Here is a 24,082-nt window from a genome sequence, read left to right as displayed (position 1 = left end):
ACCAAACTTGGCACTTATACTCAATATGCCCAAATGTGAACACTGGTGGAGTTTGGGGAAAATATACCTTGACATTTGGGAGTTGTAGTTACCGGGATTTATAGTTCACCTATAAACAAAGAGCATTCTGAACCCCACCAACGACAGAATTGGGACAAACTTCCCATACAGAACCTCCATGACCAATAGTAAATACTTAAGGCTACCGAGTCCAACTCCCTTCACCAGGGCAAGAAAATGTAATCAAAGCTCTCCTGATAAAGAGCCATAGATATAGATAGGTACATATGATTCAGACAGAGATATATATACTATCATAGATTTGAAAAGGACCCCTATTGTAACACACTGTTTTGTGTGTTACAATTGTAACACACTGTATTGTAACATATTGTTTACCCACAAGTATAAAGAAATTAAATACAGTATATTAGAAACCACGACATGCGAGTGTGGAGAAGAGCAAACTACAGACCACCTGCTGCAATGCAACCTGAGCCCTGCTACATGTACAATGGAGAACCTTCTTATAGTAACACCAGAGGCACTCCAAGTGGCCAGCTACTGGTCAAAGGACATTTAATCAACCACCAAGATTGCAAACTTTGTGTTTTCTTTGTTTGTTTGTTAAAAAAATGCAATACAACTGTTTGGTTTGCTCCTGACACGATAAATAAAAATTATATTCTAAAGCTTCTTTGTGGATATCACCCTTTGAATCTTTTTCTATAAGAGAATTAGGAGGTCAACGCAAGTGGTTAACCTATAACCATTTATTGATGAAAGAAAACAGAAACTTTACATTAAAAGAGAGGACTCAATTGAAAGGGGAAAGCCTGGTTACACAATGAGTTTCATACCAACAAGTGTATGAAAGGGTTAAGATAGATAAGGGGGGAAGTGGAACTTTGAACCACAAAACAGTGGCACAATGGGTTAGATGGCTGAGTGGCTGAACTTGGCAGTTGGCAGTTTGAATCCGCGGGGACGGGGTGAATTCCTGCTATTAGATCCAGCTTCTGCCAACCTAGCAGTTCGAAAACATGTAAATGTGAGATCAATAGGTACCACCTCGGTGGGAAGGTAAACAATATTCCATGCAGTCATGCCAGCCATATGACCTAGGTGTCTATGGACAATGCAGGCTCTTTGGTTTAGAAATAGAAATGAGCACCACTCCCAGAGATGAAAGGGGAAACTTTATCTGTGTATCTGTGTGTCATTGTTTGTTTGTATGTATCTGTGTGTCATTGTTTGTATGCCTTTGTGTCTGTATATGCTGGAATCCTTCCTGAGTGCCCTTGGGGAGATAGGGCAGAATATAAATAAATTATTACTATTATTATTATACTAACACAAAAACACAGTATGTCACAGCAAACGAGATATATATGCTGGATTTCGTATCATAAAATCACAAGTCAAACACTTCACAAGTGTTTAGGACTGTGTGGTGTATATCATCATCATCATCATCATCATCATCCAAGAAGCAAATGGGATATATGGCAGTGTGGACTCACATAACCCAGTTCAAAGCAGATATTGTGAGTTATTCTGCCTTGATATTCTGGATTATATGGCTGTGTGGAAGGGCCCTCTAATTGAAATGAGCACAAACTATTATGGTGCTATATTATCCTGCTTCTTATATTCACTCTTATAAGCAAGGGGATACCCAACCAATGTTTCTAGGTTATTATAACTGGTAAAATTATCATTGTTCTGGATGCAGAGTTACCATAACTCTGATCTATTCTTCTGAAATTGTATTATGTATCAGTCATTCGGGTTCTTCGAGAGCAGACAGAAATCTGTCATTGTAGACTAGATTCATTTTGACTCAGAAGAGAAGTCATGGCCCCACATTTACTGTAAAGCCTAGTAGTCTGACTAATTCAGGGTGCTTAAACAGCAGGTTGGGGGCTTCTTATTTTTTATGCATCAAAAGAAAAAAAGTGGTGAGTTGGAGCATCTCCCTTTTTTGAGTGTGTTTCAATTTAGATGAAGCCTTCCTTTATCATTAGAATGTTTGCTAAGTTAGACAGTCAGGAGTCTACAATATCCACCGCAGCACATGCACATACCAAAAACAAAACATCCACACTGAGCAAGAGTCTGGTGTGAATGCCTTGTAAAGTCATCCATATTTGAGTAAGGTGTGATTGTCTTGTAAACACATTTTTGTGATCTCATAGACTTACTTACTTACTTAGGCGATCCCTCGTTGGCCAAGTAGGATAGTCTTCCAGGATCAGAATTCTTGTGAGTCTGTAGGTGGCTGTGGAGCCCTAGTCTTGATCTGCATCTTCTTCCGCAGTGAGGGCATTGGTTTCCAGGTGGAAGGCGGTCTTGGTCGGGGTTGGCTTGATGCGCCTTCCTCTTGGCACTTTTCTCTCTTTCACCCTCCATTCGTGCCTCTTCAAATTCTGCAGCACTGCTGGTCACAGCTGACCTCCAGCTGGAGCGCTCAAGGGCCAGGGCTTCCCAGTTCTCAGTGTCTATGCCGGAGTTTTTAAGGTTGGTTTTGAGCCCATCTTTAAATCTCTTTTCCTGTCCACCAACATTCTGTTTTCCATTCTTGAGTTTGGAGCAGAGCAACTGCTTTGGGAGATGGTGGTCGGGCATCTGGACAACGTGACCGGTCCAGCGGAGTTGATGGCGGAGGACCACCGCTTCAATGCTGGTGGTCTTTGCTTCTTCCAGCATGCTGACGTTTGTCTACCTGTCTTCCCAAGAGATTTGCAGGATTTTCCAGAGGCAGCATTGATGGAATCATTCTAGGAGTTGCATGTGACGTCTGTAGACAGTCCATGTTTCACAGGCATATAGCAGGGTTGGGAGGACAATAGCTTTATAAACAAGAACCTTGCTATCCCTACGGATCCCTACGGATGTCCAGGTCTCAGTCCGGTGTTTGAGGACCGGGATCTCATAGAATCATAGCGTTGGAAGAGACTGTATGGGCCATCTAATCCAACCCTCTGCCATGCAGCAAAAGCACAATCAAAGAATCCCTAACAGATGGCCATCCAGCCTCTTTTTAAAAGCCTCCAAGGAAGGAGCTTCCATCACACTCCGAGGCAGTGAGTTTGACTGTTGGACAGCTCTCACAGTCAGGACATTTTTCCTACTGTTCAATAGAATCTTATTTCCTGTCATTTGAACCCATTGCTCCGAGTCCTAGTCTCCCAGGCATAGCCCACTTCATTAACTGAAGTCTATTATACCAAATGCCAAATAAAATGTGGCAAATCTTTAAGATTGCCAAAGGCCATATTGGTTTTGGTGAAACAGATTATTCTACTTATCTTACACACTTCGTTACCACTTTGGTTAAATTTCAAACTCAAGACAAGGAACACTGCAAAATCATTTTAATGTTGCATGTTTTATTTGTAAAAATTGGCTTCATAAAGCTTTTTGCAAAATAGCCAGTAAATTACATGGTTTGCTATCAGCCGTCACAGACATGAAAAAAGAGTTTGCATTGAAGAGTTTCTATAAGTTCAGTCAAAATACTAGTCCTAACCAGAATATACCCATTGAATCAATATACAGTCCGGAGCCCGCAGAGGCACAGTGGGTTAAACCCCTGTGCCGGCAGGTTCGAATCCGGGGAGAGGCGGATGAGCTCCCTCTATCAGCTCCAGCTCCTCATACAGGGACATGAGAGAAACCTCCCACAAGGATGATAAAACATTAATTCATCCGGGCGTCCCCTGGGCAACGTCCTTGCAGATGGCCAATTCTCTCACACCAGAAGCGACTTGCAATTTCTTAGGTCGCTCCTGACATGACAAATACATACATACACACACACAGCCACACACACACAAACATATATATACGCACACACAGTCCGAAAGACTAAATGAGACTGCCTGTGTTTTGAGATCATCTGGAGAAAGAGGTCATTTTAACTATCCCACCGACGTTTTAAGTGCATTAGGTGGATACATGGAATAGAGACATCTCCCAGGCTTTCTTTCTGAAATTCTCTTCTTTGATTTTTCCACAAGCAGAAGAACATTGATAGGGTTTTTAAAGTATTGTCGAAGGCTTTCATGACCGAAATCACTGGATTGTTGTAGGTTTTTTCGGGCTATATGGCCATGTTCTAGAGGCATTCTCTCCTGACATTTCGCCTGCATATATGGCAAGCATTCTCACCTCACTACCTCTGAGGATGCTTGCCATAGATGCAGGCGAAACGTCAGGAGAGAATGCCTCTAGAACATGGCCATATAGCCCGGAAAAACCTATAACAACCCAGGGTTTTGAAAGCCAACTGCTCAGAGAATGGGCCTTGCAAAAGGTGATGTTTTGTCTATTTGTAATTTTTTTAATGGCTATGTTTTTTTAAAGTTTCAATTTTATTGATAGTTTAACTACATTTTCCACTTAGGAATGAGGTCATTTTTATTTTTTGCTGTTTCTTTTAATTGTTTTAAGGTGGCTTGAGTCTCAGGATGTGAAAGGGGTGGGATACAAACAATCATCCTCATAATCCGGATATTCACTTAAGTGCTGATTTATCCTTCAACAATTGATTCAATACTTTGTCCTGACTGGGACTAGCAACAGATGGAAACAAGAGATATTCCAAGTTTGCAGCACGGACAATATAAAAGGCACTTTACATATTAACTGGAACACAGGGGTTGATTCCACACTTTTTTCCCAACATAATCAAATGCCTCAGCAGTGCTGTTGGCCAGAAATGAAAATGACATGCTTAGTATTTGGCTGTATTGGCCAAGATCCTACATCATCATAATACGAGGGGTATTTTTTAAGTAAGGTCAGTTTTGTTGTAGACACTAGTAGTTTGCGCGCATACTGCAACGAGCGCGTGCGTCGTGTACCGGCATGGCTCGGGAACAACTGTGCTCAGATTCCGCTCTGTAGCTAACCTGTACGGTTCTGTTCTGTGCTTTAAAAATGTTTAAGACTATCAACTCACCCTCCGCATGTGAGGTTCGCTCAGTGATATGATTTTTGTCAGCAAGGAACCTGCCTGCTGCAGAAATTCATCGACAGATTTGTGAAGTGTACAGTGATACTGTTATGAGTGAAAGCAAAGTGCGTAAGTGGGTACGACAATTCAAAGATGGCCGTGACAACGTCCATGATGAGGACCGCTCCGGTCGCCCTTCTTTGATTACAGACAATTTGGTTATCGGAGCAGGCGGCAGGTTTTTATGAAGAGGGTATTTTAAAATTGGTTCAGAGGTATGATAAGTGTTTGAACAAACTTGGCAACCATGTCGAAAAATAAAGTGAAGTATGTACTTTCTGAAAATAAATTTACTTTTTCGAAATAAGCTTTCGTTGTGTACTTATGTTCCAACGGACCTTACTTAAAAAATACCCCTCGTATACTGCAAATAGCTGCTAAATGAGTCATACCCCATTGGCATTGCACAATTGCTATACATATACACGATGTATCAGTACTTGTTCCGCACTGAGCCTCTGAGCACTTTGCAATAGGGTCATAAGCATTATTATGAGTTGAGCAAAGGGTCAAAGTAGATCACGAACACCCCCTCCAATGTACATTTGTATGTGTCCTGCATGCGCACTTTCACTTCTGTTCCTGTTAACTGAATATGGCATTGCACAATGCCCAGTAAAAACATTCTGCTTGTGTGCTGCAACTAACTGCCTGTGTATGACCCCAAAATGATGCTGGCCATTATTTGGCAATGCTCATTCCCACAGCAAAGATGCCTTTAGAAGGCTGAACCAGATCTTGCTCAAAAAATAATGTCTTCACCAACTTCCTGCAAATGCTTCCTCCTTGCAACTTCTGCAATCAGGCACGATGCAAAAAGATGAAAGGAAAGGAAGAGGAAATCAAGCATATTCAGACATCAAGTGAGATGATCTGGAGGGTGGGTCTCCCAGGCCCGATCTACACTGCCATATAATCAAGTTTCTGAATGCAGATTACATGAATTGAACTGAATGATATGGCAGTGTACAGTCAAAGCAGTTAACCTGCATTCTGAAACTGAATTATACGGCAGTGTGGATCCAGCGCCAGTCTTAAGTACATACACGTACAAACCAGATGGACTCTGTCCCATAACAGAGAGATTAGTGGGCTTCGTTTCAGACCCAATGTCCACTCCCAGAGCAATAAAAACTACAGGAGTGCTGAAAGGCTAAGCAACTATCTAGCCAGTGTGCACTGCTCCAACTGGTGTGAAGTGGGAAAAGTACGAGGGTTGAATGAAAAGTAATGCCTCCACCTTAACTACTTGGGTTTGGATGGGAATATTTTAATAAATCAAATGCAGAAATAATCCTTAGAATGTGCTCTTTAACTACCACCGACCATCTGCACAGGGTTCCATACTTTGCACTTTAACAACACAACCATTCACTGCTAAGGCTTCCTGCCCAAATGGAACTGTACAGGAGAGTTTACTGAACAAGCCAGTAACTGCCGCATGCAGAGGCAGCCCTAGGTAATTTTCAATGGTAAGCCAACAGTATTTTGGCACCCCACCCCCCACCCCCCAACCAATCACTGATATATATTTTCTGTTCGTCGTGGGAGTTCTGTGTGCCATATTTGGTTCAATTCCATCATTGGTGGAGTTCAGAATGCTCTTTGATTATAGGTGAACTATACATCCCAGTAACTACAACTCATATATGTCAAGGTCTATTTTCCCCCAAGAGTGCCTCAAGAGTGCCCCTGGGCAAAATCAACCATACTGCAAATGCTTACTTTGCGTAATGGGTTGAGCTGCCCCTGGCCGCATGCCAGTACTGCCATTTGTTGAGGAATTAATGAAGGTGGAGGCATTACTTTCCATTCAACCCTTGTAAATAACAAATCTGATCTGAAAAGTGCAAATGGAGAAATACACCAGAATGCACTTAAAATGAGTCTGTTCAGAGTTCAAGAAACATTTTTTCAATCAAAGCAACCTCTTGATCCATATCCATTAAATCTTTGCAGTTCATCTTTTTATAATCACAATGTTGCCATTTATTGTTTAGCCAAATTATCCACAAACATGAATCAGAGAATATGTTAATATTCAATTCTTTGATTTCATGTCATATAGGTCTCTCATTCATAGGGGTGCCACAAACTAAAGCCGACTAGATGACAAAATATAACAACATTCATTGAAATCAATCCATCAGGCTGGGTTCACAGTAGAGTAATAAATCACAAGCTCTCTGATAACAAGTTTCCATAAAGCAGAAACATCCAATCTTATCTTGTATAGGTGATATAATTATTCCAGACCAAATATTACAGACAGTGTTTTCATACCAACTCAGAACACATTACTCGTAAGTGACAGAAAAAGTAGCTTTATTCCATTGGTCCATCTAGCTCAACAATGTATACAGTGATTATGAATCTTAAGATGTTCAGGCACAATTTTTTTTAGATCTCCCTTGCAGAGGACATGGATTAAACCTTGTCTCTTTCATTCATAAATCAAGTGCAGTTAAGGCACAGGTTCCCAATGTGATTCAGTGACAACAATGGCACCTGGGTTCAAGTCTGCAGTTTAGATCTATCTCAAAATGTATCCAGAAGTTCAATTACATTCGTAGCCTTGCAGACAAATAGTGGCTAACCCTACCTAAAACGTGTTCCTCTAATTTTGAGGATGCAATTCACCCTTCAAATATTGTGTTTACTATGGCTGGCCCTAGTGGAACAGTGTGTCTGAGTTATTGCATATTATAATGGCAGGGAATCTGAGGCTGCAGAAACCCTCCATCCTAATTTTGTGCAGTCCTCCAGACACTGGAGACTCTCAGGTCCAATTTCTGGGAATCATGAAGATAGAAGCATTGCATTTAGGTTGCTTGCAGAGTGAGGGAGATCCCAAGGTAAGGGGAGACGATAAAAATCAGAGAGAGGACAGAAATGCAGAGGAAACACACTGCAAGTGGCCTGTTCTGACCTATGTTAATGGGAGAAGGGACAAACAAAGGGAAAAGAAAGAATGGAAAGCTGGGCAGAAAGGAATGAATGACAAAAATAGTTCTATGCAAAGTTATGACCTCCAAGGTGAGCCTTCATGGATTGCCAATGAGGGACTTTAGGTCTTGACAGAAAGGAGTTCCCCTGCCCCTGTGCAAAGTATGAAAAGCTAAGTAATTCTGAATAACTCTTCCATCACAGTATTCAAAGATTAAGATAATGTAAACACCAGTTAGCTTCCATGAGCTCCTTGACAAAAGGATGAAGTATCAAACAATATACAGTGGGTCCTTCATATCCACAGATTTGGAGACCCCGGTGGCGCAGTGGGTTAAGACCGACAGGTCGCAGGTTCAAATCTGAGGAGAGGCGGATGGGCTCCCCCTATCAGCTCCAGCTCCTCATGCGTGGACACGAGAGAAGCCTCCCACAAGAATGATAAAACATCAAATCATCCGGGCGTCCCCTGGGCAACGTCCTTGCAGACGGCCAATTCTTTCACACCAGAAGAGACTTGCAGTTTCTCAGGTTGCTCCTGACACGACAAAAAAAAAAATAATCCATAGATTCTGCATCTATAGATTCAATCATCCATGGATTAAATTATTTAAAAATCCTAAAAACAAACCTTAATTTTGCAGTTTTAGATAAGGGATGCCATTTTACTATACCATATATAATGGGACTCGAATATCCACAGGCTTTGGTATCCACAAGGAACTCTGGAGCCAAACCATGGCAAACACCAAGCCCACTCTATGAATAAAAGAGCATTGGAGTCTAACGCTGTGCGTACATGCAGCATTGGATCCCAAATCTGTCAAAATTATATCTTTTCCAGACATCCATTACATATAAGCCTCTAGAAGAAGAGAAGAATAATCTCTCTTCTTCAAATCACAGTACTGAATAAGCAGAGAGAGAGAGAGAGAGAAAAGAGAGGGGGAGAAGGAGAGAGAGGGAGATCATTATGTTGCATTCTATGATTTAGGATTCTCAAAGAATGGCCAAAGATGTTATCAAAGGATGATAACAGATCCACACAATCACTTTCAAATCAGCATCCATTAAAGCAGTGGTTCTCAACCTGTAGGTCCCCAGATATTTTGGCCTTCAACTCCCAGAAATCCCAACAGCTGGTAAACTGTTGTAGGCCAAAACACCTGGGGATCCACAGGTTGAAAACCACTGCATTGAAGGAATGTTTTCACATATGTTATACTGCAACGGTTGCAATTTTGCATTCATTTCCAGACAATAGAAGGCCACAAAGGACAATTCTTTTAAAATATGACAAAAATTTCCAAACTAGTTGAAATGTCATTTTTACAGTTGTTAAAATGGCTTCTTTAATGGCTCATAGGTTAAAATGCGTTTGCAACACTTTTGAGCACAAATCCTGACAGCACTGGCGGCTGCTGTTTCTAGAACTTTTTGTAAAGAGGTGTTCAGTAGCCCCTTATGTAAGCTGTTGGTTGCTCATACAGCAAAGCAATGGCCAAGTTTACAGATTAGTGAGCAGTCAGGGGGTTCTTGTCAACCTGCCCACTCCTGTAAACAGCAGAATGAACAAACAGTGGGGTTCGCTGCGAAGTGAGCAGCTAAATTGCTAGTGCCACAGCTAGTTTGGCTGCTTCCTTTATCCCTGAGGTCTTACTTGTTTTAAACAAGCTGGTGGCTTAGATATTTACTGAATTTTCATGCACTAAAAGCTGTTTGACTTTAACATCTTCCATCAAGCTATGAATCTTCACAATCTGGGCCTGAATATGAAGGCACCGGGAAAAAGAGGAATACAGAGTTAAGCTGAAATAGAAGTCGATTCTCTTTAACAGACTGCTATTCATTTAATGATTTCACTAAAAACTAATTGGCACTCAGGAAATCATATTCTTTTCTTGCTCATTATAAACACAAATATTTCACATAAAATTTCATATAAAATAGATAATACTAGTTGATACATTACACTGATTTGATAAATTCTCCACAATTAATTTTGAAAACACTGATGCCATCTGATCCCAACTGCGAGTGTAAAAAAAGAGTCTATTGAATAAAAATGAGATATATAGAGGTAGTGCAGCATAATCATACATAATTCATCCATAATTCTCTAGTGAACAGCTTCTCAGTGCTACTGTCATAGTGAAGAGATGCGTTGAGAACAGGCTTGTCTACAAACTCAACCAGATATTTCTGGGTGGCATGTGGGGACTCCTCCAATTCCAAAACTGTGATATTGTTTGGAGCCGACGCAACAAGAATGTTGCTTGGAACAAACAGTGTTAGCTGAGGGCCACGGACTGGCCAGTAGCGTCCCAGGTTAAAGCCATTGATCCAGACTTGTCCCTGCAAAGAAAGAACCATTAGAAGGAAATACATTTTACCTATTTCAAAATTTTATGAAATTCTTAATTCAAAATTATTCACATATTATGTTCTTTTTATACCACTCCTTTCTGCCAAAGAATCCTCTTCCAGGTTTCCACATCCACATTGCAACCATCCTGTGAGGTTTATCAGGCTGAAATGTATGACTAATCCTGGTCTCGCTGTTTTGGTGAGGACTAGAACATGGATCTCCCAAATTGCAATCCCATACATCACGCTGACTCTTATATTCTATACTAGCTGTACCCGCCATGCATTGCTGTGGCCAATCTTCCCTCCCTCCTTCCTTCCTTTTTTTCTTTCCTTCTCTCCTTCCTTCATTCTCTACCTCTTTCCTTCCTTCCTTCCTTTCTTCCATCCATCCATCCATCCATCCATCGCTCTTTGCGTAAATCCTTCCTTCTCTCTTTTCTTCCTTCTTCCTTTGCCTCCCTCTTTCTTTCTCTCCTTTCTTCCCTCCCTCTTTCCTTCCTTCCCTTTTTTTCTATCCTTTCTTCCTTCTCTACCTCTTGCCTGGGCGTCGGCGGGAAGGGAGCCTTGCAGGGAGTCATTTATGCACATGCGCTGTAATGTCTTCTTGGTTTTTTGGGGGTTTTAAGTCCTTTCCACTGTGCGTTATTTATTTTTATTTGTTTTGAGTGATGGTCTGATAGGTGTATTGTGTCCAAATTTGGTGTCAATTCATCCAGTGGTTTTTGAGTTATGTTAATCCCATAAAGTAACATTACATTTTTATTTATATAGATAGTAGTGGCCCGATTGCGGCATTAAAAAATAGTTGTAAGACGTTAACAGAATAGTTTCGCCCTTTCAGCTCCTTAAACCAGGCGACATTATCCAACCTTTTCATCAAGTTTTTTCTTTCATGCCTTCTAAAATTTCTGCCAGAGTAGTCAATTCAAACAAAGCCAAAAGTTGGTCAAATAAAAGGTAAACTAGGGCACAAATGCATGATGTGGGAAGCAAAACCAGGAAACATTCTTGATGACACAACTGAAGAATTCAATTCACTGATCAGGTTATGTCTTATAGGGCCCTTCCAGACAGGCCCTATATCCCAGGATCTGATCCCAGGTCTTCTTTTTATCCCACATTATCTGGCAGTGTGGACTCATACAACTCAGTTTAAAGCAGAAAACCTGGGATCAGATCGTGGGATATAGGGCCTGTCTGGAAGGACCCACAGTTCCCTTCAGAGAATTGTGGCCTAAATCCAATTGCTCATCGCAGTTCAGGTAAGCCAACTTGAAGAATGGTATTTCTATAAATGTTGATTCACTATGCAGTAATTGAGGTGATGGCAATTTGTGAGTGCTATGTAATAATTTATGCTGTAACTCAAAATTATATTTTAAACGTTTTTGGAAACGCCCTATCTAAACATTTATTTGTCTTAAGGCAATTTAGTTTGCTGCATGCAGTTTTGGACAGCGATAATATCAGTTGTTTTCCACAAGGTGTTTCTAAAGCCTCAACCTTAGAAACATCCTTATCAAAACAATCTCTACCTGTGGCTTTGGCAAAGTTTGAACATCTTACTACTCTCTCTTCTGCAGGAGGAAGAGGAGCCCTTTTTCGTTTGATCTTTATAGTAATGCTTCAGCTATTGAGCTGCAAATACATCCTGCATTCTCTGCCAGTGGGGCAGCACACAAAAGCTAGTTCAATGTAAAATATGAAAACATACAAATCAAAAAGTAAAAGTATTCCATATTACTACATACTTTCTCTTAATACTAGAACCTGGAGTCCTTCGAAGATTATGAATGGTGGGAGATTTGACACAGACAAGGGAAAGCATCTTCACACAATCCACAGTTAGAACTATGAAATGTCCTCCTACAGGAAATGTTGGTGGCAACAACTTAGGTGATTGTGTTGATGTGAGTTTTCTGGGCAGTATAGCCATGTTCCAGAAACACTCTCTCCTGACATTTCGCTCACATCTATGGCAGGCATCCTCAGAGGTTGTGAGGTCTGTTACTGTGAGTTTTCTGGGCTGTATGGCCATGTTCCAGAAGCATTCTCTCCTTACATTTCACCCACATCTATGGCAGGCATCCTCAGGTTGTGAGGTCTGTTGGAAACTAGGCAAGTGGTCCTGATACAGCCCCCGGTGGAGCAATGGGTTAAACTCTTGTGTCAGCAGAGAATCGTCGGTGGTTTGAATCTGGGAAGCTGGCTGTGCTCCTATCTGTCACCTCCAGCTTCTCATGTGGACACATGCGAGAAGCCTCCCACAGAATGGTAAAACATCCGGGCATCCCCTGGGTAATGTCCTTGCAGACAGCCAATTCTCTCACATCAGAAGCAACTTGCAGTTTTGGCCCTGATTGTTTCTTGTCTGGAATTCCCCTGTTTTCTGAGTGTTGTTCTATTAAATATTCTGTCCTGATTTTAGAGTTTTTTTAATACTGGTAGCCAGATTTTGTTCATTTTCATGGTTTTTTCCTTTCTGTTGAAATTGTCCACATGCTTGTGGATTTAAATGGCTTCTCTTTGTTGTCTGACATGGTGGTTGTTAGAGTGGTCTAGCATTTCTGTGTTCTCAAATAATATGCTGTGTCCAGGTTGGTTCATCAGGTGCTCTGCTATGGCTGACTTCTCTGGTTGAATTAATCTGCAGTGGTTTTCATGTTCCTTGATTCATGTTTGGGTGCTGCATTTGGTGGTCCCTATGTAGACTTGTCCACTGCTTCATGGTATAGGGTAGACTCCTGCAGAGCCAGCGAATACCTCCCAACAAAGGATTCCCCCAGGCAGGAAGCAGCGAGGCTTTGAAACTGCAAGGCTTTTCAGTACTAATCAACATTCACACCTGTTTCTTTTTTCTTTTTTTTTAAATGATTTTTAGTAAGTTTTTCACAATCCACACAAGGAAAGAGGGGGAACAAAAAACAAGAAGATAGATCAGTGGGAAAGGGATAGGTACACACAGAAAAGAACAAAAAACCCACCATATCTAACTAACATCTAATACATACAAAACAACTACTCAAACTATTCTAAAATGACTTCCACTCCAACCTCAGGATCTTTTCAAAATATTTCTTCACCTTAATTATCTATTCTTATCCCATTGTTTTTTCAACTTTCTTCTCATAATCATGTATCAGGGACCAATCTGTCCTCCTCAAAACTCTTCCTTCATTTCTTCTCAACAAAAAAGTTAATTCGTCCATGTCTCTTATTTCTTTAATTTTCTTCCACCAGTCTTCAATACTCGGGACCTCACCATTCTTCCAATATTTGGCAAAAACCATCCTAGCCGCCGTTGTGCAGTATGTGAATAATTTATCTTCTTTCTCATCCAATTTACAGTCATCATCTGTAAATCCCAGAAGATAATATTCCGGTTTCTTCTTAAAGCTTTTCTTTAATATTTTTTGTAATTCCTCATGAATAATAGACCAGAACTTTGTTGTTTCTTTACATGTCCACCACATGTGGTAAAAAGTGCCTACTTGCTCACTACATTTCCAGCACTTATCTGATATATTTTGATACATATGGCTCAGTCTACTCGGAGTTAGATACCACCTATAAAACATTTTATACCAATTTTCTTTTAAATCCATAGCATATGTATATTTCAATTTTTTATTCCATATCCTTTCCCATTCCCCAAAGTGGATGGGCCTTCTTATATTTTCTGCCCATTTAATCATAGAGGTTTTCACTTGTTCTGTTTCTGTCATCCACTGGAGCAGTTTATTATATAATATTGTAACCGTTTTCCTTTGTGTTTTTAGTATTCTATCCCATGTATTCTCATTCCAATCGAAACCTGTTTTTTGGTCTTGTTTAAAATAATCTTTAATTTGTAGGTAATTCAACCAAGTTATATTGCTAAATAAAGTCTTTAATTGTTCAAATGGTTTCATCTCTGTTGTTCCCTTCACCAATATATCCTTGTATCTTGGCCATGTCCTCCATCCTAGTAGTCTTCTTTGATGCGCCTCCATTGCTGAAATCCATAATGGTGTTGTCTTATAAAAAAGAGCTTTATACCTCATCCATGTCCGTAATAGGGAGGCTCGCACGAAATGATTACCGAAATTTTTCTCCTTCACCTCTCTGTTATACCATATATACGCGTGCCATCCCACTCTTAAGTCATGACCTTCTAAGTTTAGGCACTTCTCTTTGTCTAAAGTCATCCAATCCCTGATCCAGGACAGTGCGCAGGCCTCATGATAAGTCTTCAGATCGGGAAATCCCAATCCTCCTCTTGTTTTCTTATCTATTAAGTTCACATAATTAATTCTTGGTCTTTTTCCTTTCCAAACAAATTTCATTAAGTCTTTCTTCCACTGTTTGAACAGCGTTTGACTTCTTATTATCGGTATATTCTGGAACAAAAACATAAATTTTGGTAATACATTCATTTTTATCAAGGATATTCTGCCCAGGAGAGATAGTTTCAGCCGGTCCCAGTTCTGCAAATCTTTTTGGACCTTCTTCCAAACTAATTCATAATTATTCTTTAAAAGTTGTCCATTTCTGGCTGTGATCCAGACTCCTAGGTATCTAATTTTCTTAACACCTTCTATTCCAACCTGTTGTTGGATCTTTATTTGTTTCTCCTTATTCACATTCTTAAATAAAAGTTTAGTTTTCTTCATGTTCATCTTAAAGCCTGCCACCTTTCCAAAATCTTCTATTTTGTTAATCCAACTTTGTAAATTTTTCTCCGGGTTTTCAATTGTACCTATTAAATCATCTGCAAACGCTCGTATTTTGTATTCAAATTTACCAATTTTTGCTCCTTTAATCTTTTCATCTTCTCTGATTTTCTTCATCAGGATCTCCACTGCCATAACAAAAATTAATGGGGAGAGTGGACAACCTTGTCTCGTGCCTTTCGTGATTTCAAATTCTTGAGTCACTTGTCCATTCACTTTTACCTTAGCTTTTTGAAATTCATAAATAGCATTAATTGCATTATTAAATTTCTCTCCCATGTCCAACTCTTGTATCAAAGTCTTGAAGAAATCCCAATTCAAATTGTCAAATGCTTTCTCAGCATCTATTGACAAAAGGGCAAATTCTTTTTGGTGATTAGTCTCATAATATTCCAAAAGGTCTAGAACGTTGCGTATATTTTCTTTCATATGTCTATTTGGAAGAAAACCTGTTTGTTCTTCGCCAATCCACTTGCTTAAAAAAAGTTTTAATCTTGTGGCCATAATATTTGCAAACAATTTATAATCCATATTTAACAAGGAGATCGGCCTGTAATTTTTGATATCGTTTTCCAGTGATCCTTCTTTATGTATCACAGTTATTTCTGCCTCCTTCCAGGAGTCTGGTACCTTTCGATATTTTAAAGCTTCATTCGCTATAACTTTAAAAATGGGTATCAACTGCTGTTTAAACGTTTTATAAAATCCTGCCGTAAACCCATCCGGTCCCGGGGCTTTGTCTGCATTCGTTTTGCTTATAGCTTTCTCAATTTCCTCTTCTGTTATTTCTTTGTTCAATTCTTCTCTATCTTCATCTGTTATTTTATCCAGTTTCATTTGTCCAATATATTCCATAATATCCTCTTTCTTTATGTCCTCCTTTGTATATAATTGTGTATAGAAAGTCCGAAACTCCTCCAAAATTTCTTTGTCCGTTTTCAAATCCTTGTCCTTAGTACTTATTTTAGCAATATGGTTGATTTGCCTCTTTTTTCTAACCTGGTTTGCCAACCATTTACCCGGTTTGTTAGCATTTTCAAAAGCCTGTTGCTTTAGAAATTTCATCTGTCTTGATTGGAATTCCAGCTCCACATGATTTTTTTCCTGTTTCAATGTCACCAATTGTTTCTCTATTCGTTTAGATGGGTTTTTCTTTAACTCCATTTCTTTTACTGCTATTTCTGCCCTCAACTCGTTTATTCTTTTATTTCTCTCTCTATTCCTTCTTGCTCCTTGTTGAATAAAATGCCCTCTCATGACTGCCTTAAAGGCATCCCAAACCACTCGTGGCTCCATTGAATCTAATCTATTTATTTGTAAATAGTCCTGGATTAACTTCTTGAAATATTCTTTATCATCTTCCGTTTTTATTAAGTTCTCATTTAATCTCCATTTTCTATGATAATTTTTTTGATTTACGACCATTTCCAGAGGGCAGTGATCTGATAAGTCTCGTGGCAGAATATTAATCTCTTTCACTTTAGTAGAGAGGTTCTTAGTAATCCAAACCATATCAATTCTAGACCAGGATTGATGTCTATTCGAGAAGAAGGTAAAGTCTCTTTTATCTTTATTTCTAATTCTCCATGCATCTTCAAGATCGAAGTCTTTTTGTAAATCCATAAATTTCTGGGGGAGTTTCCCTCCCTTAAACTTCTTTTTCTTCAAACTTTTATCTATCTGACAATCGACGACCCCATTAAAATCTCCTGCCAAGATCAGTTCATCAAATTCTGTTTCTTTTAACTTAGTATTTAAGAATTCAGCAAATTTTCTCTTCGGTCCATTGGGAGCATATATATTACAAACCAATATTTTGGAATCTCCAATTATTATTTTCACTGCCACACATCTTCCTTCTGTATCTCTAAATGCCAATTCTGAGTCTATTGAGTCCTTTACATATGTAACCACTCCTCTTTTCTTTTTTTCATAGGCCGAATAATATTCCTTTCCTAATTTTTTATTCGGAAGGTGTGCCACATGTTTATCACAGATGTGCGTTTCCTGTAACATTATTACATCAAAGTTCTGTTTCTTCAGGCTCCTCCATACTCTCTTCCGTTTTTGGGGGGAGTTCATACCATTAATATTATTCGAAAAACATTTTATTTGTCTCTCCATCATTTTATTTATCCTTATCTGGTCCCAATCCTGTGTCGCCAAAAGCCAATTCCATTGTTCCAGTTGCCGATTGTTCCGAACTCTGACCTCCTTTTTCTTCCTTTTTCCGTGGTGTCATTCTCTGTGGTTTTGGTTCTTTTCCTAAAAAGCCATAATCCTTTGGTGATTTATATCTTGCCTTTTTTGCCTTTACTCCTTTCCTTGGTGTAGATAATCTTCTTTCTTCACCTTCCTCTATCTCTGCTTCCTCTTCCTCTTCTTCTTCTCCTGGTTCTTCTTCTTCTTCCTCTTCTCCTTGCTCTTCATCTCCTTCCTTCTCTTTCATAAGTTTTTCATAAAAAATCTTGGCCTTATGTTCTGTTGTCAACCAATATCTTTCTTCCTTGTATGTCACCATTATCCCTTCTTTTCTTTCCCACCTGAACCTTATCATTCTTTTCTTCAATTCTTCTGTTAAGAAAAAATATTTTCTTCTTCTTGATAAGGTTGCCTGTGGGAATTCCTTCAGAACCGCAATTTTCTTTCCTTTGTAAAAGATTGGTTTTTTATTATTGTTATAGAGCACATCATCTCGTACCTTCTTTCTTGTAAATTTCACTATCACGTCTCTATCTGTCTTGTTTCTTCTAGAATAAAATGATGATATCCTGTAGACTTGGTCCACTTCCTGTTCTAGTTCATCTCCCTCACATTCCAAGCAATCTGCCAGAATTTTGATTATCAATAATCTTACATCTTCTTTGTCATCTTCCATTATATTTCTGAGTCTCAATTGAAAATCCATTTGCATTTGCAGTAGTCTTTCTTGTTCTAGTTCTATTTTTTCCCTTTGTCTATCCAATCCTTTTATTTTTTGTGTCATCTCCTTTTGTGTTCCTTCAATTTTCTCTTTAGAGGCTTTCAATTCCTTTACTTCTCCATCCAGCTGTGTTATATCTTTCCTTATCTGTCCAAATTCCTCTTTTATTTCTGTTTTCATTACTTTAAATTCTTCTGTCATTTTGGTAATTATTCCTTCTTGTTTCTTATAATACTCCTCATGTTTAGTCTTCATTTCCTCCTTCAATTCTGTTTTCAACGCATCTTGTTTCTCCGATATCTTTTTGATCTCTTTTAAAAGGTTGTCCATTTTAGGATTTATATCCAATGATCCTCTTCTTGACTCTGCTTTACCTGGAGTTGTCATTTCCCAATTGCCTCTTATTTCCCAAAAATCTTTATTCTAATTTCATCTATTATCAATTATAGTATTAATTTTCAAAGCGAGAGTCCATCAATTTAATTTAATTTCGTAATTGATTGTGATGTAAACCAATTTCTTACTTCTTACTTCTTACTTCTTCAATTATTCAAGGTTGACAAATTAAAGGTCTTCAAAGGTCTTCAATTATTCAATTGTTGACAAATTATAAAGTTAATTCATTCACTCATAATATAACTACCCACAAAAGTTTAAAATCTAATACTTTCACTAATTTTAATTTATTTTATTTATTTTATTCTAATTTCCCCCCTTAAAAAGGATATGACACTATATTGTCTGAAGTCAATTTCATATAATAATATAATGGCTACAATGGGTTATCAATTTATCACAAATATAAAATTTCTAAAATACCAAACTTCTAATAGGAAGCACAAACTCTTTTCCTCCACTTGGGAGCACCAAAATTTTAAATTTACTTATCTAATCCTCTTTATGTATGTTCCTTCAATGATTGTTTGTCATCCAGTTCTCCTCCCTATTATAATAACTTTCATCTGCTTCTCTTCCTGGTCCGATGTCGTCTTCTTCTCTTCCTGGTCCGTCGTCGTCTTCTTCTCTTCCTGGTCCGTCGCCGTCTTCTTCTCTTCCTTGTCCGTTGTCGTCTTCTTCTCGTCCTCGTATCTCCTCTCTGTCACTTCTATTTATGACTCTTATGCTTGCTCCGCCACTCCTTTGCTCCTCCAATTCTCCCTGTCTTCCAGATGCACAAATTCCTTCTCTGCCTGTCTATAACGTTTTTTCTCTATGATCCAAGATGGCGCCAGTTCTCCTTCCGCCCCATCACTTCCTCCTTCACTCCTTTCCGACCCCTCTTGATTCCTCTCTTTTCTTAGTCCTCCAGAGTCTCCTGCCTTCCTGTTCCTGTTCCGTCACTTCCTTTATTTCATGCAGCCAGATTGTTTATAGAGAAGGCTGGGGTAGACTCAACAATAATGGCGTCAAGGTCGGTGTTGTTTATCTTTCTTTCTTCCGTCTCTGGTTCCAAAGGGAGCCTCCCCTAAGATTGCGTGGGGGGCTCTTTATCCTCCTTACTTCTTTTGTAGTAAATTATAATATATATATTAAAATTAGAGATTAATTTCCATAGATCAACTTATTTTCCATTAATTTAATCTATTTTCGCCAAATTTCCACTTATCCAATTTAGTCCAATTTGCCCAAGTTATCAAATCACCTACATATAATTTATATAATTTATGTTCCTTGATTGTCTTTGTTTTCTGATTCTGTATTCTTTATTCTTATTTCTTATTGTTTGTTCCTTCTTCAGCCTTCCTTGTCTTTCTCTTCCCTCCGTTCCTCCCTTCCTTCAGATATTATTAATTTGGGAACACCTTCCCGTTACCTGGGGTTGGGGTCTTTCTTTTTTCCTCTCCCCAGCCGGGGTTTCTTCTATCTTCCTCTTCTTCTATTTTGAGTGGTTTTGGCGGCGGTTAGACAAGCCTCGCGGCTTGATCCTTGCGGGGTGGCTCGCTTCCCCTTCCCGCTCGGACCCTCTCGACTTCTCCTCCTTGAGGGGGGAGAGATCTTTGGGGCCTCAAGCGTCCTTGGGGTTCACGACACCTTTGCACTCAATCCGGCAAAGGGGGGAGCTTTTTTAGCTCTACCTAACCACCCAACGCTGGTCCTCGTCGGGAGCTCCCTCTCGACGAGGCTATCCCGTCGCCATGTCCACTGTTTCAAACAGACAAGAGTTCTTTCTCTCACCCTAAACATTCAACAGATATATAAACCTCACTTGCCTAGTTTCCAACAGACCTCAAAATCTCTGAGGATGCCTGCCATAGATGTGGGTGAAACGTAAGGAGAGAATGCTTCTGGAACATGGCCATACAACCCGGAAAACTCACAGTAACTCAGTTATTCCAGCAAGGAAAGTGTTTGACAACTTAGATGATTTTAGAAGGGATTCAACAATTCTGAAGATTAAAAAAGTTATCATGATTGCTATGTACTAGATGTGTGCACAACTCAAACAAACCTGCTTTGATTGTCTTAACAAAATTTATGCAATCTCCATTTTGATTCTAAAGGGTTTTGAAAAATATCGTAAGGGATCCGTGTCAAATCTATTATGGAGTTCTAAAAATTTCATTGGTTTTTCATTACGTTATTCACCCATTCACGGCAATGGGGACACTAACGGGGCTCCTCCCTCAGTTTTAGGGCTATTGGGATGAAACCTGCTAGGAATTTAACACACATGTACCACTCTAAGTCCCCCAAGTTTCAGATAATTTTGCTCATCTAATGATTTTTGGGATATTTTTGAAGCTTTTACTAATTTTTTTAAGCTATGAATACATGAGCTTGAATTTCTCTGCAATGACACAGCATAACCAGAGCATCCTTCCCTACATGTTTCAGAAAGATTCACACATCCACTTGTTTTTATGGAATTTTTAAAAGGTTGCTGTGAATTTTCCGGGCTGTATAGCCATGTTCCTGAAGCATTCTCTCCTGACATTTCACCCACACCTATAGCAGGCATCCCCAGAGGTTGTGAGGTAAGTTGGAAATAAGGCAAGTGAGATTTATATATCTGTGGAATGTCCAGGGTGGGAGAAAGAACTCTTGTCTGTTGGAGGCAAGTGTGAATACAGCCCAGAAAACTCACAACAAACCAGTGATTCTGGCCATGAAAACCTTTGGCAGCTAATTTTTAAAGTTTTGCCCTAATTTTTAAATTAAAAAAACAAAAACAAAAGAGTTACCGTCTGGAATTTCTCCACAGTGAGAGAAGAGGAGCAGGGCACCATTCCTGCTATATGTCAAAAAGATCCACTCATCCACCAATTTTAAGGAATTTAAAAAAATACTCTCTCTCCTACTGAGAGGAGACGAGAAACAGGAAATAAAATTGTAACTATCTCGTGTGCTTAGTATTCAATCCCCACAAAGCACACGAGATCATTACAATTTGTGTGATGAGACAACCTGTTTCTTGTTCTTTTCCAACTGTACGTCTCCTAATGATTTAGTCATTCCATCAGTGTTAAAGACAATGAGATTGTTTGTATGACTAAGTTTGCAGACAACTGAACCAAGGCTATGAGTAATCTCCAACTGAGCAGTTTTGCACTCAGTCTCTATTTAAGTACAAGAAATATCAATGCAAAATAACTGTACTTTTCATAAAAATGAACTTCACCTTCGTCCAACCAGGAAATGTTAAGTAGGTGTCTTGTGGCAAGTCAGGGATTCCACCAGGAATGGAAAAGCTACCAATATAAAAAGCAGGCACTTCATAGCTTGACGCATTCCCTCCAGACGTGCCATTCTCAAGGCCTTCAGCTACTGCGCGGTCAATGTCCAATGGATATATTTCCCAGTCAGTGAGTATTTCGTCACCAAGAGTAACATTGTAAACCAGGCCCTGCAAACAGATTTATCATAATTACATAAATACAGACAGAAAATCAGAAAATAAAAAATTGAAAAGATGTTAACTATGTTTTGGTATAAAACCAAATTAACACAAATGGGATTTACTGAGGAGCTCGCTTTATTCAGAAGTAATTTGTCTTGTCGAAACCTGCTTTACATTGAATATGTGATGGTTGTGTCCTCAAGCATTGCATTTCTGAAATTTGCTATTTGCAGAAATTGAGATATTTAATGACAAATAACCACTCCTGTCAATTAAGTTCTTAGGGACTTGAATATATTTGAAAAACATATCATTTGGGGCCATAAAGAATAAGTGAGTAATTGGAGGACTATGATGGCTGCTATTATTACAGGAGGACAATATTGAACACCTTTAGAAAAATGAACACCAGGTAAATAAATGATCGGCTGGAAAATAATTGTTTTTGCAATATCATCTACAATAGCATTTCTCAACCTAGGGTTCTGGACCCCTGAGGGGAGTCTTGAGGGGGGTTTCAGAGGGGTCACCAAAGACCATCAGAAAACACGTGTTTCTGATGGTCTTAGGAACCCTTTTGACAGATAAGGCTGAAAATCTCTCCGCCTGATCTTTTCCTCCTTTATTGACAGTTTGGTACAGAGTGCTCTCTGAGTGTTGGTGAACTGCAACTCCCAGAATTCAAAAACAGCCCCTCCCATCCTCTCCCATCCCCTCACATCCCCAATGTTGACCATGTAGGTAGTGTGCCAAATTTGGTGCAGATCCATTGTGGGCTAGGTTCAGAGTACTCTTTGATTGTAGGTTAACTATAAATCCTAGCAACTACAATGCCCAAATGACAAAATCAATCCTCCCCCCCCAACCCCACCAGTATTCAAATGTCTGTGTATCAGGTATTTGTGCCAAATTTTCTCCAGATCCATCACTGTTTGGGTTCACAGTACTTTCCAGAGGTACATGAACGACATCTCCCCTAAATCACTGTCAATTCCTCCCAAATGCCTTCAGTATTTTCTATTGGTCATGGAGGTTCTATGTGGAAATTTTTTGTCTCAATTCCATTGTTGGAGTTCAGAATGCTCTTTGATTGTAGGTGAACTATAAATCCCAGCAACTGCAACTTCCAAATTACAAAATCAATCCCACTCCCCAACCTCACCAATATTCAAATTTGGGCAAATAAGGTATTTGTGCCAAATTTCATCCAGTGAATGAAAATACATCCTGAATATCAGATATTTACAGTACAATTCATAACAGTAGCAAAATTACAGTTATGAAGTAGCAACGAAAATAATGTTATGGTTGGGGGTCAGCACAACATGGCGAAGTGTATTGAGGGATCGCGACAGTAGGAAGGTTGAGAACCACTGATCTACAAGATTAAGATCAACTACTCAAGTTCTTATGTAGAGAAAATTGATATGCTTTTCAAATCTATATAAATAAAAATGTAATGTTCATTTGTGGGATTAACAGAACTCAAAAACCACTGGAAGAATTGACACTGAATTTGGACACAAGACACCTAACAACCCAATGTATGTCCTTCACTAAAAAAAAAATTGATTTTGTCATTTGGGAGTTGTATTTGCTGGGATTTATAGTTCACCTACAATCAAAGAGCATTCTGAACCCCATCAACGATGGAATTGAACCAAACTTGGCACACAGTTCTCCCATGACCAACAGAAAATACTGGAAGGGTTTGGTGGGCAGTGTCCTTTGGTTTTGAAGTTGTAGTTCACCCACATCCAGAGATCACTGTGGACTCAAACAATGATGGGTCTGGACCAAACTACACGAATACTCAATATGCCCAAATGTGAACACTGGTGGAGTTGGGGGAACATATATAGTTCTCCTACAATCACAGAGCATTCTGAACCCCACCAATGATAGAATTGGGCCAAAATTCCCACACAGAATCCCCATGTGGGCCACAGCAACGCGTGGCAGAGGATGGCTAGTATGTTCATAAGAACGTAACTAACAAGAGTGATTATTTGGTGGCAAGAAAAGTATAAGATCTATTTGTCATTAAATATCTTAGTTTTTTCCACATTTAACAAGAACAGGAAATATAAAAAGCCACCCTGGCAAGATTTTAGTTGGTTTTTGTTTTGTTTTTTGCAAGCTGTGATTATATGAGCCTATTTCAAAGTCTTAAATCAGAAACACAGACATTTAAACTGCCATGTTTTTTTAACTGAAGAACAAGCAGGCATGTCAGTATTAACATATGAAGATGCCTTCGTAGATCTAAGCAG

The 24,082-nt window shown here is 39.2% G+C and overlaps 1 protein-coding gene across 1 annotated transcript in view; it reads right to left on the bottom strand.

Annotated features, from left to right (window-relative positions):
* Positions 1 to 7,328: 7,328 nt before the first annotated feature.
* Positions 7,329 to 24,082, bottom strand: part of GLB1 (galactosidase beta 1) — a 71,492-nt gene continuing 54,738 nt past the window's right edge. Inside the window, exons 15-16 of the mRNA XM_060781748.2 lie at positions 21,591 to 21,815; positions 7,329 to 10,321 (exon numbers count right to left, since the gene is read on the bottom strand). Coding sequence (XP_060637731.2) covers positions 10,061 to 10,321; positions 21,591 to 21,815 — 486 coding nt within the window. The 3' untranslated portion in view covers positions 7,329 to 10,060. The remainder of the gene's footprint in view (positions 10,322 to 21,590; positions 21,816 to 24,082) is intronic.

This window comes from Anolis sagrei, chromosome 6, assembly GCF_037176765.1.
Source record: "Anolis sagrei isolate rAnoSag1 chromosome 6, rAnoSag1.mat, whole genome shotgun sequence".
In the NCBI taxonomy this organism is placed as follows: Eukaryota; Metazoa; Chordata; class Lepidosauria; order Squamata; family Dactyloidae; genus Anolis; species Anolis sagrei.
The sequence above is the reverse complement of the archived record's forward strand: the minus strand, read 5'-3'. Positions and strand labels throughout refer to the sequence as shown.